At 35.6% G+C, this 15,880-nt stretch overlaps 1 protein-coding gene across 1 annotated transcript; it reads right to left on the bottom strand.

The window, feature by feature from the left end:
* Positions 1-6,492: 6,492 nt before the first annotated feature.
* On the bottom strand, positions 6,493-15,650 carry LOC18440250 (cysteine-rich receptor-like protein kinase 15). The gene is made up of 7 exons (XM_011627309.3): positions 14,839-15,650; positions 8,536-8,661; positions 8,218-8,432; positions 7,924-8,134; positions 7,584-7,821; positions 7,152-7,302; positions 6,493-7,051 (listed from the first exon to the last, which is right to left on the bottom strand). Exons 1-7 carry the CDS (start codon positions 15,599-15,601, stop codon positions 6,782-6,784), a joined length of 1,974 nt encoding a protein of 657 aa, XP_011625611.2. The 5' UTR covers positions 15,602-15,650; the 3' UTR covers positions 6,493-6,781.
* Between the last annotated feature and the right edge of the window lie 230 nt (positions 15,651-15,880).

The raw sequence follows: 15,880 nt of genomic DNA, 5'->3' as shown, positions 1-15,880 counted from the left end.
ATACTTTTCATCAAATGCCTCTAGAAATACTTCCCAAGTCAAGGGTTTATTTTCTTTGACCAATACTCTTTTTACCATTCGCCACCAATGTTGTGCTTCACCTTCTAAAATAAAAACTGTCAAGGCCACCTTCCTATCATCAGGACATTCTATTACCTCGAATATTATCTCCAATTGCATAATCCATCCCTCGGCTTCCAGTGGGTTTACAGCGCCCTTAAAAGAAGGTGGGTTCAATTTCTTAATTGTTCAATATTAGTCCCACCATTTCCCGTAACTGACTGTCTGGGTGGATTGTTGTTTTCCATCTGATGTTGCATTAGAGCAACCATATTTTCCAAGGCTTTATGAATTCCTTCCATATTAGCTTCAGCTATTTTAGATCTTGACTTCGTCCCAGTCTGTACAAACAATAAATGTTATTTTAAGTACATTCTTTTTAAATTTTCTAAGAATCTTAAACTTATTGCTCTGATACCATAATTGTCACGCTTCAAGAATTTACAATACTGATATTCCTGAGATGTGACAGTCCAAACAAGGCAATTTTAGATATCTACCATGCATTCAATCAAAATCAAAATCAAAACCCCCTTTCAAGATTTTTTTTTTTCTTCAAACCTATATAAATTATGTTCATAACTAATACTAACATAAAGGTCTAAACATATATACGTCCCTTGGCATGACAAATTTACAATGGCGAATTCTAACAAAGTAACAAAAGAAAGTTTAAGCACAACTACAATATCTTTCAAAGTCGATCCTGATGAGCACTCAAAATGAAACCGCAGTTATCCTGAAAAAATGTTTACCATAATTTGATGAGTTTGGCTACTCAGTAAGTTCTCATCATAATCCTAAAAATAATCAAGGTTGAAATATATCAATATTTTCAAAAAAGGAGATCTATTAACAGAAATGCATTAACAGTTTCACCTTCAAAAATGCATAATTAAGTATAATCCGAATAATTGAAATGCATATAACATTTTAACGGCATTGCATAATTCAAAGGATTTCACAAATTACCCTACTGGCAACCCAAGTAGGTCACCTATATACCCCATCAACGTCCTGATGGGTCCACTTAATCCCTATCAGCATCCCAGATAGGTCCACTTAATCCCTGCAGGTCCACTTATACCTCACCAGCGTACCGGATGAGTCCAGTTAATCGCTACCGGCATACAAGATAGGTCCACTTATACCTCACCGACGAACCGGATGAGTCCGCTTGCATACTTAAAGTATTTCTAAATCTCTTTAAACATTCGAAAGCAGCAATATCATGTACTCAACATATCACTGAAATTATTAATGTGAATTTCACTGAAACCATCAATAACAGTCACTTTCAATAACATTTCAAAATAACCAGTCAAATATTTTGGGCTCAAATTTAGAAAGGTAGCAGTTCGTAAAGACATTGTAGCATAATTTCCAATCTAATATGTATAGAAAAACTCTTATAGAAATTCAAGAATACAGAATTATTACAATTTATGGGATGTTAATTCGCAAATAAACATTTCACAGACAATTCTATAATCAATTGCAAAAATATCCGTTTTCAAATAATAAGGTAGTCATTTGCATATGAAATTTACAGTGTCTAAATAATCAAAAACAGTAGAAAGAAATCTCACAATTTTACTAAAAGCAGAAATATCACATTTATTTCTAATAATTTTCTAGTATCTAAAATTTTCTAACAATAGACAAGAAAAATAAATAAATTTATTTCTAAGAATTTATAGCATTTAAAATTTCTAACATAGATAACATATCACACTTTTATTAAATGATTATTTTTCAAAATAATGAGATCGCTTGCGCCTAAAATTCATGTTAATAAGCAAAAGTAATTATTTCATTTTATTTATAAAAAGAACGGATTATTTTTCAAGATAATGAAGTCACTTACGTAGATATTTGAGAGGGAGCTTCCAATAAAAATTCGGCTTGAGAGAGGAGCTCACTGTGTTTCGACTAGAGAGAGAAAGATCTCAAAAGTTTTCTCGGGTGGGAGTCCTCACCTCTCCAAATTTAAATTCTTAAGACATATTATTATACTATTTTATTTAGCTCCACCTCATACATGAGGTGTGACGATAATGTTGTACGTGAAGCCTTTAAGGCCCACGTCAACTAAAGGACGTGGTCAAGGAAAGGAAAAAGTTAACAAAAGTGGTGATGGTCCCTAAGGACCATAATACTTATATGGACGATCGCACTATAAAGAATTATTTATTTATTTATATTTTATTTTTTTTGAAAGTTTAGGATTGTTACGCTATAGCCCTATGCTAGGGGCTTCAAAACATTATCACACTACTGTGATTGCATTCAAAACTTCGAATATGACCAAATTTCGACTGAATCGAACCTCCCAAGAACGTTCTGGACCAAATTACCACAAAATGGTAGGTCTTACACTATTACGGTACGGCCTCCCCAAACCTGTTTCCAATCTTGGGACTGTGTTTTCACATCTCGGGATGACCTTCAAGCGCTCACAGGTCACTCATTTGGATTCAGAACAAGCTCAAATTAGGACACAAGCAAGATCTCGACGACCCTATTAGTTTGACATATGGCACGCATCATGACGTGACCCAAAACCAAAATGTTTTTAGAGAGAAGATGAGCTCGAAACCATGAAATCATAGTTTTTAAATAAAGACATCCCAAGCTTCTTGAAGCGAAAATCTGAGATCTATGTATCGGATCATCGCAAAATCGGGTCTTATGCAACCATGTGCAACCATGTCACAAAGGGATACAAACTGGTAGAAAATTTTGCACTCAATTGAAGATAAGATAGCGCAAATTCCAAGGTTAAAGATGGCAAGATTTTTCCGATCACCAGAATCCCTTTTCCGGTGACCTCCCGAATTCAGAAATACTTCAAGCAAGAATAAAATCGGACAAAACTTGGTACAAAATTGTGACAGTCTCCTCTTTAATTTGCAATCAAAACGAAGACTCGAAACACCATGTATCACATTGCATTGACGGCCAACGATCACAACCTAGCCGGATTGTTTTACCCTTCAAGAAAAGTCTGTCTCAAGACGATCAAAAGACATCAAAATGTTCATAATAACGTAAGCGTCAAGTCTAGGATGATGGATCATCCATATCACTGCCACAAGTACTCGAAAAAGCTCCCAAAATCTGGCAATGATGAGAGGCCCCTCAAAGAGGGATGGTTTCATCATTAACACAAAAGGTTTAAGGGGTATTTTGGTTATTATTCTTAAATTAGGGATTTTATTGTAATTTCTTTTAATTATAATTTGGCTTTGGTTTGAGCATTCACCCCTATTTAGTGGGTCCTCTATATAAACAAGTTTAGGTCAGATGTAAAAGGGTTGGATCATTCATGGATGAAATCGAGGCATTAAGCTTGTGCTCACTTGTGTTTTGCTTTTAACTCTTGGATCCGGCGGTGAGGAGAGAGAAAAATTTCAGGGAAAGAAACTACCCTTGGCTCATCCTGCGAGCCTATCCTGCAGCCCACACGCACCAACCTTGGCCCAAAGTCTCTTCTCTCTCTCATTCTCAAAGCACGTAAAGTCTCGAAGCTGCAGAACCGACGGCCTCGTCTCTTTCTGCGACTTTCTCACTATTCCTCCCTTGCTCGATGTGCTAGTGCTACAAACCTGTGGCCCCGTCATCGTCTCTTCCCCTTTGTTGGGAGCGTGACCGCAGCAAACCTGCAGCCCCATTCTTTCTCTCTCTTAAGCTAAGGCCACACCTTGAGCCCTCTCTCTCTCCTCTTCCCCTCTCCTCTTTCTTCTTCCCCTCTCTCTAAGTGTCGCCTTCCTCGTATAATAGCCCAGAGCTGCGTCAAATGTGCGGTCATGTCTCTCTCCCCCCTCTCTCGACTTTTCACGATGCTGTCTTCCCTTTTCACTGCGAACAGAACCACGATCCTCGTCCCCTCTCCCTCATCCCCGTGGTGCGTAGATTCTCGAAGCCGTAGAACCTACAGTCCCGTCTCTTTCTGCGACTTTCTTGTTGTTTCTCCCTTGCTCAGTACGCCAACACAGCAAACCCGTGGCCCCGTCATCCTTTCTTCTCCCTTGTTTTGAGAGTGACCACAATAAGTCTGCGGCCTCGTTCTTCCTCCTTCCATGCGAAACTGTGGCCCTTAACTTTCTGCGGCTTCATTTTTCCATTCACTTCACCATCCTCTTTCTCGTACACTGATAGCATCCCACTATTTGCCACACACTCGAATCGACATCTTTCAGAGCTATCTTAAGAATTCCAACTCTCAAACTACCACTCTAACTTTCTCTCCATACAGTCGAGCGGAGCTATGAGAGATACATACGTTCTCTCCCTCTCTCACTAGGGTAGATTCTTCTTGAGTCGGTAATCAAGAGAGTTCTAACTCTTTAGCTTCTTTGATCGTCGAAGCCCATAGCATTTGCGTGGATAGAGAGGTTCTTGTCTTTACTTCTCCCCACGTTCTTTCTTTTGCCTGCCAATCCTTGTTCGAGTGAATCAATACATAAGGGTATCTTTGAGTGCACATTACAAGTCTTGTAGTAAAAAAAAAACGAGATGAGACGACGCATTAAAGTTTGAGGAGCGTTCATGTCCAAACCACACTGGCAGACAGCCGAAGGGCTTTGTGATTGTTCTTAGAGGGCGTCTGCCCAGGTGCATCCACGAATCCACAAACAACGAGGTAAGCACCGAAAACACTCATCATCAAAAAATCTCTCTTGTTATTGGTTCCTATCTATATAAAGAGGAGTACACGTGTATGCCTAAAACATGTCCCTCGCGCACACCCCTCGTAGTTGTTTGAGAGAGGGTTTCTCTCAATAGAAAACTAGGCCCGACCGCCCACTTTGTGCAATGTAACTTCTATTTTGTGATGAGGCCATGAAGGCTTTCAATCAAATTGGAAACAAAATGGAATGTTTGAAAATTTAGAAAATTGATTTTCAATTTTGAGCATGTGTAGGAGATTTATGAAATAGAGAGGAAAGTATGGTGCATTTTCCATAGCAATTTTATTTGATAGGATTAGGTTAAGGAAGTTAAAGAATAAGGTTCTTGCACCTTCTTTTTAATCATGATAGTTGATTTAAGGATCGTATGACTAAAATCTCTCACCTCATAGGTCTCCTATGATCAATAGTCTGAATATATTCTCCATAAGAATGATTAACCCTAAGAAACCCTAGCTCTAAAGAAAATCTATACATAAGCACCATGGGGGTTCTATTCTTTACACCTTAAGATGTCTCTCTCTCTTTCTTCACCCTAGGTGGCACTCCATCCTCTCTCCATCTCTCTCTCTTGATCTTTCATCTCTCTCTATCCTCTCTAAGTTCGAAATAATTTTAGAGAAGACAAAAATTAGGGGCACGCCTCCAAGCATTTTGATAAGCGGGGGCACACCCTACACATAATAGACATTGAGGTCTAGTCTTGAGTTGTTGGTTGCATCCTTGCTCTCTAATTTGAAAGTGTTTATAGCCTAAGGTTTACTATAATTTGAAGATTTGAGATTGACCATTGATCTCGTGTGTCATTAGAGAAGGAAATTTGAAGTGAGATGAGAAGTTCAATTTAGGTAATCTTCTGGTATCTTGTTCTGTGATTTACAGTTTATGCATTTTTTTATCACTTGTTACTATTTACTTTGAGTTGACTTAATTGTATTCGACGTTTATAATTGCTCTAGCCTGTTATAAGAAGAAAAATCAAAAACTGCATATGTCATACTAGTTCACCTTGTCCAACTTTCAGGGGGTGTGTCATTGATTGGGCACAAGGTCAAACATAAAAGTTTTTGAACTATATGATACATTTGAGGTTGTTGGACTTCAAATTCGATGGCTACAAGTAATTGTGCCCTTATTGCACCAAACATTAACGGCGTTGTAGTATACAATCCCATAAAATTCATACACGGACACATTACTTAGTCATTTTTGGTTTCTAGTTTAGAACTCGAGCAATACACATTCTTTAAAGAAAACAAGTTATATAAGGATACAACCTTATACTAGAGAAATGACCTGCACATCAAATATCTAGTAGAAATTAGTATTCCGAATTTGGAAAACCTTCCAATTGATCATCACAACTTCGATATATATAATCATTAAGAAAAAACATTCAAGTCCTAAAATTAGTTCATCTTGTAACAAGTTATTTGGACCATTTATCTTTGGGATTTTGAAGTACTTGCATGTTTGCTCGGTATGTGTTGTTTTTTAAACTTTAAATTTCATAATTAGGGTTGGACATGGATCTTTGAGAAAAACTATTTAGGAGGGGTCAATTCCAGTGAATTCCATTAGTATCCCCTTATTTCCAATGTTGACTAAAAAAAATTGACCTTGTCATCTTTCTTTCGGGACTTAAAAAGGGATTATGTGCCCTAGAGAACTGAAAGATTTAATACAGAGGTTCGATTGAAAATCTTTGGTATGTTTAGTAATCTTTAGTAAACTAAGGTTGTAAAGAAGAGGTTTTTAAGATTAGCTCTGCATATTGTACAACTCCTAAAATACATGAAGCCAACAAATCCCATGAAGCTACCTAACTTAATTTTGTTTTCTTCACGTAGAGATTAACAATATCCAAAGAATTATCACAACAAAATCACCACATCCTATCAAAAAATCCACGTTAAATATCCCACTACTGCATTCATGTACAAGGGGATAGGTGAGGGATCGAAATCTTGTTCAAGAACTATAATCCGCGACTACCGATTCTATGAGTCACAACCACATTCAGAGTCTCAGTTTTGCTGGTACCACTTGAATATGAATGTCTCTGTAACATCTCCATTCCCATAAAGGAAATGTGGTGACATCGGCAATGGGAGAGAAGAAGTGTCACTATTCAACATTACAACCACTGAAGAAATGGTTGGCCTCTCTGCTGCATCTACTTGAACACAAAGAAGTCCAATGTGAATGCATCGCAACACTTGGTTTCTAGGGCAAGTCTCACCAAGAGATGGATCCATCAACTCTATAGGCCTCCCTTCACACCACAATCGCCATACCTAAACAATTTAAGTTCATTAGTTTTGTTCAATTTACGCGTACAGGAACGGCAAACAATTATCAAGCAACAACTAAATATTAACAGAGACTAAGACCCACATATTCAACGAGTCCTTGACCTTGTTGAAATAGTTCTGGAGCATTGTTCTTCTTCCCACTAACAATTTCTAGCAGTAAAACTCCAAAGCTATAGACATCTGACTTCACAGAAATTTGGCCCTGCATGATGTACTCCGGGGACATGTACCCACTGCAATTCATACACCCAGTAACTAATTAATTGCTGATCCAAAGGGAATAAAAAAGTTCGATGTTGTTCTGTTCGTGGAAATTTTAGGCTTCTGAACCAACCGATTCAAAATGTGGACCTCAATGAAAATTTTACTTATCACAAATATTTGTTCATTCCTCGCGCTTTATAAAATTTGAAAACTATTCTATGTACCTAAGAAAGAAACTTTCATTCTCCTAATATATTTGTAAATCAATTAGGTAAATGAAGCCTTGATTAACATGGGAGGCCAAACTTACTATGTGCCAATGACTTTGCTTGTATTGACCTGAGTCTCATCACCTTCAAAAAGCCTTGCAGTTCCAAAGTCCGAAATTTTAGGATTTAAATCACTATCCAACAATATGTTGCTGGCTTTAAGATCCCGATGAATAATTCTTAGTCTAGAATCTTCGTGGAGATAAAGAAGCCCCCTTGCGATGCCTACAATGATGTTGAAGCGTTTCGCCCAATCTAGTAGTTTGCATCTTTCCAAATCTACTCATGATTTCCATGACAGCATAAAGGTTAGCAAATACTCAAAACAAACGTATTTAGATAGCAATAATGGAGCAGGAAAAGTTGATGGGGAGTCCAAACCAAATAGGAATGTGTCCAGGCTCTTGTTGGGCATGTATTCATACACTAGCAAATTTTCTCCCTTCTCTAAGCAACATCCGAGAAGCCTCACAAGATTCCTGTGCTGAAGCTTAGCGATCAAAATGACTTCATTCTTGAACTCCTCCACACCTTGGCTGGAGCTCCTACACAGTCTTTTTACTGCAATTTCTCGCCCATCGTATAACTTCCCCTGTAAAACTTGCTATAATTATTTACACTAATGAACATGTAGTAAAGTTATTAAATTTGATAACTTCTATGATTCTGCATTACCTTGTAGACAGGACCAAAACCCCCTTCTCCAAGTTTATTTTCATCACAAAAATTGCTTGTGGCATGGATAATAGTATCTAAATAAAAAAGCAGTGAAAACTTTTCTTCTCCCTGCACTATTGTACATCCTTCTTCTTCGTGTCCATTCTTTGTATTTAAGCTCTTCCTCGATTTAAATAACAAGGACATGTGACTTTTCTTCCTTCCTACAGAACCTACAACAACAATGAGGAGGTGAAATGGATTGAAACTAAGATCACGTTCAAAAGTTCCATGGCCAAAACTACCACATTGCTTGAAAGGGTGACGGATTTCTACCTTTTCCCTTGCCAGTCCTACACAAGAAACAATACATGCATATAGCAATCGCCATGGCTCCGCATACAACGACAACTGAAATGGTAACAATCAAAGCCGTGGATATTCCTCCATTATCTCCTACCTCTGTAAGGGAAAAATTACGTAAGATATCTACCATACTTTTTACAATTAGAAAAACAAGCAAATAAAATAAGCTCATGTTAGAAACTTGAAAACTAATTGAAATTGACATGCATCACTCTAATTAAAAAAGGGTATATTGGAGGATTTAGCTTTGTTCTTTCCTCTTGCTTCATTTTTGTAGAATTTAATGCATCTCATTTTTATCTAATTTAATAAATTCCAGTGTTTCTAATCTGGGATTGGGCCATAGAACCAACCCTGGCCCAATGCGGGTTACTCGGATGAATTGTATATATAATTATCTTATAGTAATATAATGAAACACATTTATAATAACTATATGACGGGCATTTGTTCGATGCGATGTAAAAACCATGGGGAGACTAATGATCATATATTTATGCATTTCTCTTTCGTGAGAAAGCTATGGGACTGGGTTCTCACCAAGTCACAATGGTATTGGGTCCTCATGTTCTAATGAATAACTCCGGCCAAGTACTCGGCCAGAGTTGGGTCTAGTACTGTAGCATCAAAAAGTCTTAACAGAAAAAAAAATCTCAATAAATAGGCAAAATATGTTTAGAGTAAAATTAGACAAAACATAACTAAACGTGGTTAAAAAAAGTAGTGAAATTGATTTTGAAGCACAGAATAGTAAGATCACAACAATGGCAACCAGCTTTAGAATCATGAGTAAAGCTTAACTTTGATGGCAGCATTAGAGATGAGGAACATATAGCCGGTTCTGGAGTTATATTGAGATACTCTATTGGGACTACTATCTGGACCTATCAAGGATGCATGGACCACATTGGTATCAATGAGGCAAACTGTGGACCTTAAAATTTTGCGTTACTAGAGCTATATTAAACTTTTTGTCAAAGGAGACATAGAGAATGTGATAAATTGGTGCAAGTCCCCGGAACGCTGTAGCATGGAGTAGTTTTATGGATGAGATCTTCTCTTGTCCATAGTTTCTCTTGTCCATAGTGAGCGTAGTGAGGAAGCTGACAAACATGCCAAGGGGGAAACAGGTACACAAACCACCTTGAGTGGTTCCTTTGTTTTTGTTGGGGAAGTACCCTGTTATCGTGTTTTCAATTTTTCTACACCCATGTCTTTACTTCTTTCTATCCTCTTCATTTCTCTTTCATCTTTTATCTTTGTAAACCACTTTATTTTCTCAATGAAATCTCATTAAAGATCCAAAAAACAAAAAAAAACAAAAAAAAATAAAAAAGAAAGAAAGAAAAGAGATGAGAAGGTATTAATCTAAGGACCCCTACTTCCTTAGCTCTGTTTCACATACCTCTCCTCCTCTTTTCCGATTCCTTTGTATCTTTTTTATATGATAGGGAGTACATTGAAGTTTACTTTTGGACTTATTTAAAATTTTCAGGTCATGTAGAGGAAGTAAGGGCAAAAGAGTCAAACAAATATCCCTTAATAGCCATTGCATAAGTTAACATATATATATATATATATATATATATATATATATATATATATATATATATATATATATATATATATATATATATATATATATATATATATATATATATATATGTGGGAAAAGTTTATATAGAGCCAAGGCTCTAAACAATCAAATTATAGCTTACCCCAAAACATTCACTAGAAGAGGTTATTTTGATGCCTAAATGTCGTCAAATTGATCATCTCGACATCAAGATACATGGACATGATAAAAAAAATGGATTTCAAGTTTTAGAAATAGTGTATTTTGTAACGCATTTTGTAACTGTCAATTTTCAAGATTTCCAGTTTTTTATAGATCTGTTGATTTACATTATTTTTGAAGCTTTAATCTTTATAAATAAAGATGAAAAAAAAATTTAAGTCTATCACAAAGATTTCCATTATTGAAACCACATTTCTCGACACTATTTGAAGGTAGGCTCTACACAAACCACACCCACATATATATATATATATATATATATATATATATATAGAGAGAGAGAGAGAGAGAGAGAGAGAGAGGGTACAATTGGCATACAGATGCATCCGTAGCTGTAGAGGTAAGGTGCACCTTCAAATTTTATCAGGGTATATAATTTTGATGTAAAATGTTCTTAGGAATATTTCAAAATCTATTTTTATATGTAATTATAAGATTTTAAATTTAAAAAACGGTTAAATCAAGTAGATCTAAAAACATATGAAAATCTTGAAAATGGACGGTGTAGATAATATGTTGTAAAATGCACTATTTCTGAGACTTAAAATCTTTTTATTTTTCATGGTCATATATCTTGATGTTGAGATGATCAATCAAAGGGTTTTTCAACATTAAAACGACCTTGTTCGGTAGATTTTTGAGGTGCATTCGTAGTTCTACATTATAAGGTTGCATCCTTATATAAACGTTTTCCACACATATATATATATATCCGATCTGATCTGATGATCACGGCCTCATTTGACCACTACCATCGCTACAAACTTGCTATGTCCATCGCGGTCCATTCAACGGACCCGTAACGGACGACGCACCGACCCTTACAATTCCACGTGAATTTTTAACCATCACAGACCTAGAATTTCCATGACGGTACCACCACAGACATGCTAGGTCCGTGGCAGTCGAAAAATTCATGCCGTCCAATTTTTTCAGACGGTGATGAGCCTATAGGAAAAAACACTGTTCATTTTTGCCTAGGCGTTGTGTTGCCTCTTTCTATATATATATATATATATATATATATATATATATATATATATATATATATATATCAAGAGAGAGAGAGAGAGAGAACACGGTTGACTGCTATAGTATCAGCCTATTGCTCATATTGAATCTAGACTGATCTAACAGTCATAACGTTATTTCATATTTGAAATTTTATTTTTTTTAACAAATTCAAATCACTTGAAATTTTAGGCGTACATTCTATTCATCAAGGTACACCTAATAAAAATATAAAAAAAAAAATTCGTAAAATATAAATTGACTAAAATACCCTCAAAATGTTTTGGGGGTATTTTGATCAATTTATATTTTTGAATTATTTTTTATATATTTTTATTATATTCTTCCATTTTTTAAGAATAGAGGCTCAAAATTTCAAGTAATTTGGATTTATATAAAAAAATAAAAATTCAAACGTAAAATGAGGTCGTGACCATTAGATCAGGCCCAGATTCAATCTGGGACGTAGGAATATTTATTAGATTCTCCTAAGTTATTTGGATCCATAGCAAGTAACTCAAAATTCAAATACAAAATGAGGTTGTGACCGTCAGATCGGCCCATATTCAATCTCGGTTATTGGGCTCATATGTTCATATGAGCTAGTGGGCTAATATCAATAATTTCCATATATATATATATGGAAAATATGGGATTAGCCTACTGGCTCATATGAACATATGAACCCGACGTTCCAGATTGAATCCGGGCCGATCTGATAATCACGGATGTCTAGTAGTGTTTGAATTTTAGTGTTTTTTCTACAAATTTAAATCACTAAAAATTTTAGGAGTATGTTTATAAAAAATATATGAATCTTCAAAAAATATTAAAAAACTATTTTATATGTAATAAATTGACCAAAATACCCTCAAAATAGTTTGAGAGTATTTTGGTCATTATATTTTTTACAAAGAATTTGTTTTATATTTTTATTAGGTACGCCTTGATGAGAAGAACACACACCTAAATTTTTAAGTGATTTGGATTTTTAAAAAAATAAATAAAATTTAAATACTATCGGACATTTTTTATCATCAGATCGGCCCAGATTCAATCTGGACCGTTGGGCTCATATGTTCATATGAGCTAGTGGGCTAATCCTATCTTTTCTCATATATATATATATATATATATATATATATATATATATATATATATATATATATATATATATATATATATATATATATATATGGATTGTATACAAAAAGGTTGTTTATTTTTATTACAAAGAGGTCACAATTGCTCCTACACATTTGATGTCAAGTTGGATGACATGGGCTAGTCATGAAGTTTAAGAAATCTTTTTTTTTTTAACATTGAGTCTTTTGAGTGATACTTTTATAACCACATAATTTGAAATCGAAGGAAGAGTGATTGTGTGTTTCTTGTATAACAGTAAATGGTCTTTTCATCTATTTACTTTTTCCTTGTTTTCTCAAGAAACAATTTTGTTTGATCTTAAGACACTGTTGGCCCAACCAGTGAGGGTATTGGTTTGGTTGCAACGGCCTATAGGAACCAGTTCATCGGTATGATTGTTAGAAAAAAAATTAAAATTAAAATTGTCCAATATAAGATAACATACAGAAATAAGAAAATTAAGAAAAATCAAAAAATAAAGACAAATAAGTGAGAAAATTAAAAAATTGTTAAAAGAAAAAACAACTCAACAAGAAATAAGTGAAGGCTTATTAACAATGAAAGAAGCCATCATCAATGAAAGAAGCCATCCATTATATGAAATACAAATTTTCTTCTTCCAATTTTATCATTGGTCCCCTTGATGGGGTAATGAAGCAAAAATGTAAAAAAAATAACGTAGAAGAAAATAACCATTTACATAAGTACTGGAAACAAACTATTGCAACAATTTGAAACGAAAAAGTAGAAGTTTTGTTTTTTGTGAAAACCCTAAAATTTTAATTTTTTCTATTTTTAAATATAAAATAAACCATCATAAAAATGGCATTAATAAAAAGGTGTGGTTTCTATAGAGTCGAGGCTCTAAATAATTAAATTAGAGCCCACCCTCAAATAGTTGGGGTTTCAATACTTGAAATCCTTGATTAGCCTTAACATGTATTTTCAAATTTTAATTCAAAAATTTAAAACTTTAAAAATAGTGTAGATTAAACAGATCTATTAAAACTTGAATAACTTAAAAATTGACATTCGAAAAATGTGTTACAATATGCACTATTTCCAAAACTTGAAATCCATTTTTTTATCAAATTCATGCATATTGATGTCGAGATGATCAATTTGAGAATATTTAAGCATCAGAACAACCTCTTCCGATGAAAATTTTGAGGTAGCCTCTAATTTGATTATTTAGAGCCTAGGTTCTATATATACTTTTCCCTTAATAAACTACATGTATCTTGAAGTAGGGCCATATGAAGGCCTATAATTTGCCAATAAATAACGATTTTCAGGTTGGGAAAGAGCCAAAAAAAACATTGAAGCTGCTTTAATCTACTTTTGATAACCCAAAAACTAAACCTATTTTTTAAAATACTTTTAAAGCAGTTGAATTACAAAAAAATAAATAAATAAAACATCAATCAAATATATTTGAAAAAGTTGTTTCTTATATTTCTTTTTACCCATTAGGCCCCGCCGGTTCTGGTCGGGTGGAGCCAGACCATCCACTCCGGAGGGCAGACCTGCGCTTACAAAGTTGGGGTTGAAACTGGTTGGTCTGTTTTGCCCTTAGCATCACTTCCCTCAACAAACTCATGTCTCATGTATGCAATGCTTTTCTTTCCATCCCTCGGATGAATGGCACTGATTGCTTAAATTTCTCCATCCAGTGTTCAATTTCATGAACGGGCCTCGGAGCCCAGCCATTGGCTAGGTGGAGTAAGCCAAAACTGGTCAGGGTAACCCGCCTTCACCGGCAAGTCCCAACTGGAATCACAAGAACTAAAAAAAATATTAAAAAAATCTCAAAAAATTAGGAAACATATGTTTAAACTATCATTAAATAAAATCCATTCAAATGAGATTAATAAAAAATAAAAAATAAAAAATGGATTTTGAAAAAAAATATTTTTGCCTAAAGGATATTTAAAAAAAAAAAATCAGAAAAGATGGAAAATGTATAAATAAATATTTATGGCCGAAATACTTCCCAATTTTGTCCGAAACACCTGAAAATATTAAAAAACTTATGACAAATATTTTTTTTTTATATTTTTTAAAAAATTTATAATTTCCTTTTGAGTTTGTCTTCTAAGTTAGGGTGGTCTAGCCCGTTGACGACCCCAACAGGCGTAAGCCTGTGGCCGGTTTCGAGTAACTTGGCCAGTTCTAGTTCAACCCGGCCAGGTTTTCAGAACACCGTCTCCATCACATACTCGCCTTTTAATATAATGTTAAAAAAGATCTTTAATTTGGTAACAGTAGATTCAAAAGGAACTTATACTGAAACACAAGGAGGGAAAACATTTGCTAACTTGAGGAGGGAGGCGAAGGTGGTTGTGCCGTTGTTGTGGAGGGTGTAAAGAAGCGCGAGTCCTCAAATCGCAAAAAACAACTGCCGCTGATAATCTGTCCTCCCAATTTATCACTGCAACAACTTGGAATCTTTTGAATCAAGTTCTCAAGGCAGACCTCGCATTGCGGGGCATCGAGGTCCCTAGTACACTGCACCAGCCCATAGAAGGTAAAAAAATCCGCATACACAGCCTGACCAGAGGCATACATTAATGGATTATAAGGCGCCGTGGACGACAGGTCACGCATAAGCGTACCCAAAGCCTCCCGAAAAGAGGTAACATCAGAGACATTCTGTGTGTTGAGCAGCCCGCCACGATATCCATCAACAGTACCAAAGAAGTTGGAATCAGAGTAACGGACGATACAGGTATCGTACCACGCGATTGCCTCTTTACTGCCGGGGCATAGTCGCAGGATTTCAGAGGTTGAATTGCTGATGCACTTTGTACACTCTGTTGTCTTCACATCGCCCCTGCACAGGCCCAGACCAAATACTTGGTCGGGGCTCGTGCCCAAGGTGGTGGAGTTGAAGCCTCCAGAAACAGGGACGTTGGCTTGAAGGGATTGTAGGAGTTGGTTTAAGTTTTGCTCATACTGGCTGTTACTTGTGTAATTTGTGGTGCCTAAACAGACGTTACCTGTTGGAATGGCAGCCATGGCAGCCCGAGCAAGAAATTTCAGTGAGAGAAATAAGAGGAGGGTCACAAGTGAGGGATTCATCTCTCTGTTCTTTGCTGCTGACTAAAGATGGAAGAGTTGGAGTTGGGAAGAGATAGATATGAGAATACAGAGGCCACGCGCTTTCTTTGAAGTGAGATTGAATGATTCAAAAGTTTTTTTTTATTCTGGGGGTAGTTTGATTGATTGAAAAGTTGAAAGAACCAGTGCATCAAGGGGAAAGAAGGTCAAGGGAGGTTTTGAAAGAGTCCTGTTTTCCTCCATTGTTTATTGAATTGTCATTTAGAAACTTTCAGGTTTTAAGTGAAGTTTTTAAGCAAT

This window comes from Amborella trichopoda, chromosome 2, assembly GCF_054954075.1.
Source record: "Amborella trichopoda isolate Santa Cruz 75 chromosome 2, AtrichopodaSantaCruz75HAP2 v2.0, whole genome shotgun sequence".
In the NCBI taxonomy this organism is placed as follows: Eukaryota; Viridiplantae; Streptophyta; class Magnoliopsida; order Amborellales; family Amborellaceae; genus Amborella; species Amborella trichopoda.
Note: the sequence above shows the minus strand (reverse complement) of the source record. Positions and strands in the feature narration are given on the sequence as shown.

What these genes read in the sequence shown, in the direction of transcription:
- LOC18440250 (XM_011627309.3), bottom strand. Translation starts at nt 15,601, where the DNA reads ATGAATCCCTCACTTGTGACCCTCCTCTTATTTCTCTCACTGAAATTT. An exon ending in GTTTTGGTCCTGTCTACAAG is followed by an intron (nt 8,135 to 8,217) that starts GTAATGCAGAAT and finishes CAAGTTTTACAG; the next exon opens with GGGAAGTTATACGATGGGCG. An exon ending in AGCAAAGTCATTGGCACATA is followed by an intron (nt 7,303 to 7,583) that starts GTAAGTTTGGCC and finishes TATGAATTGCAG; the next exon opens with TGGGTACATGTCCCCGGAGT.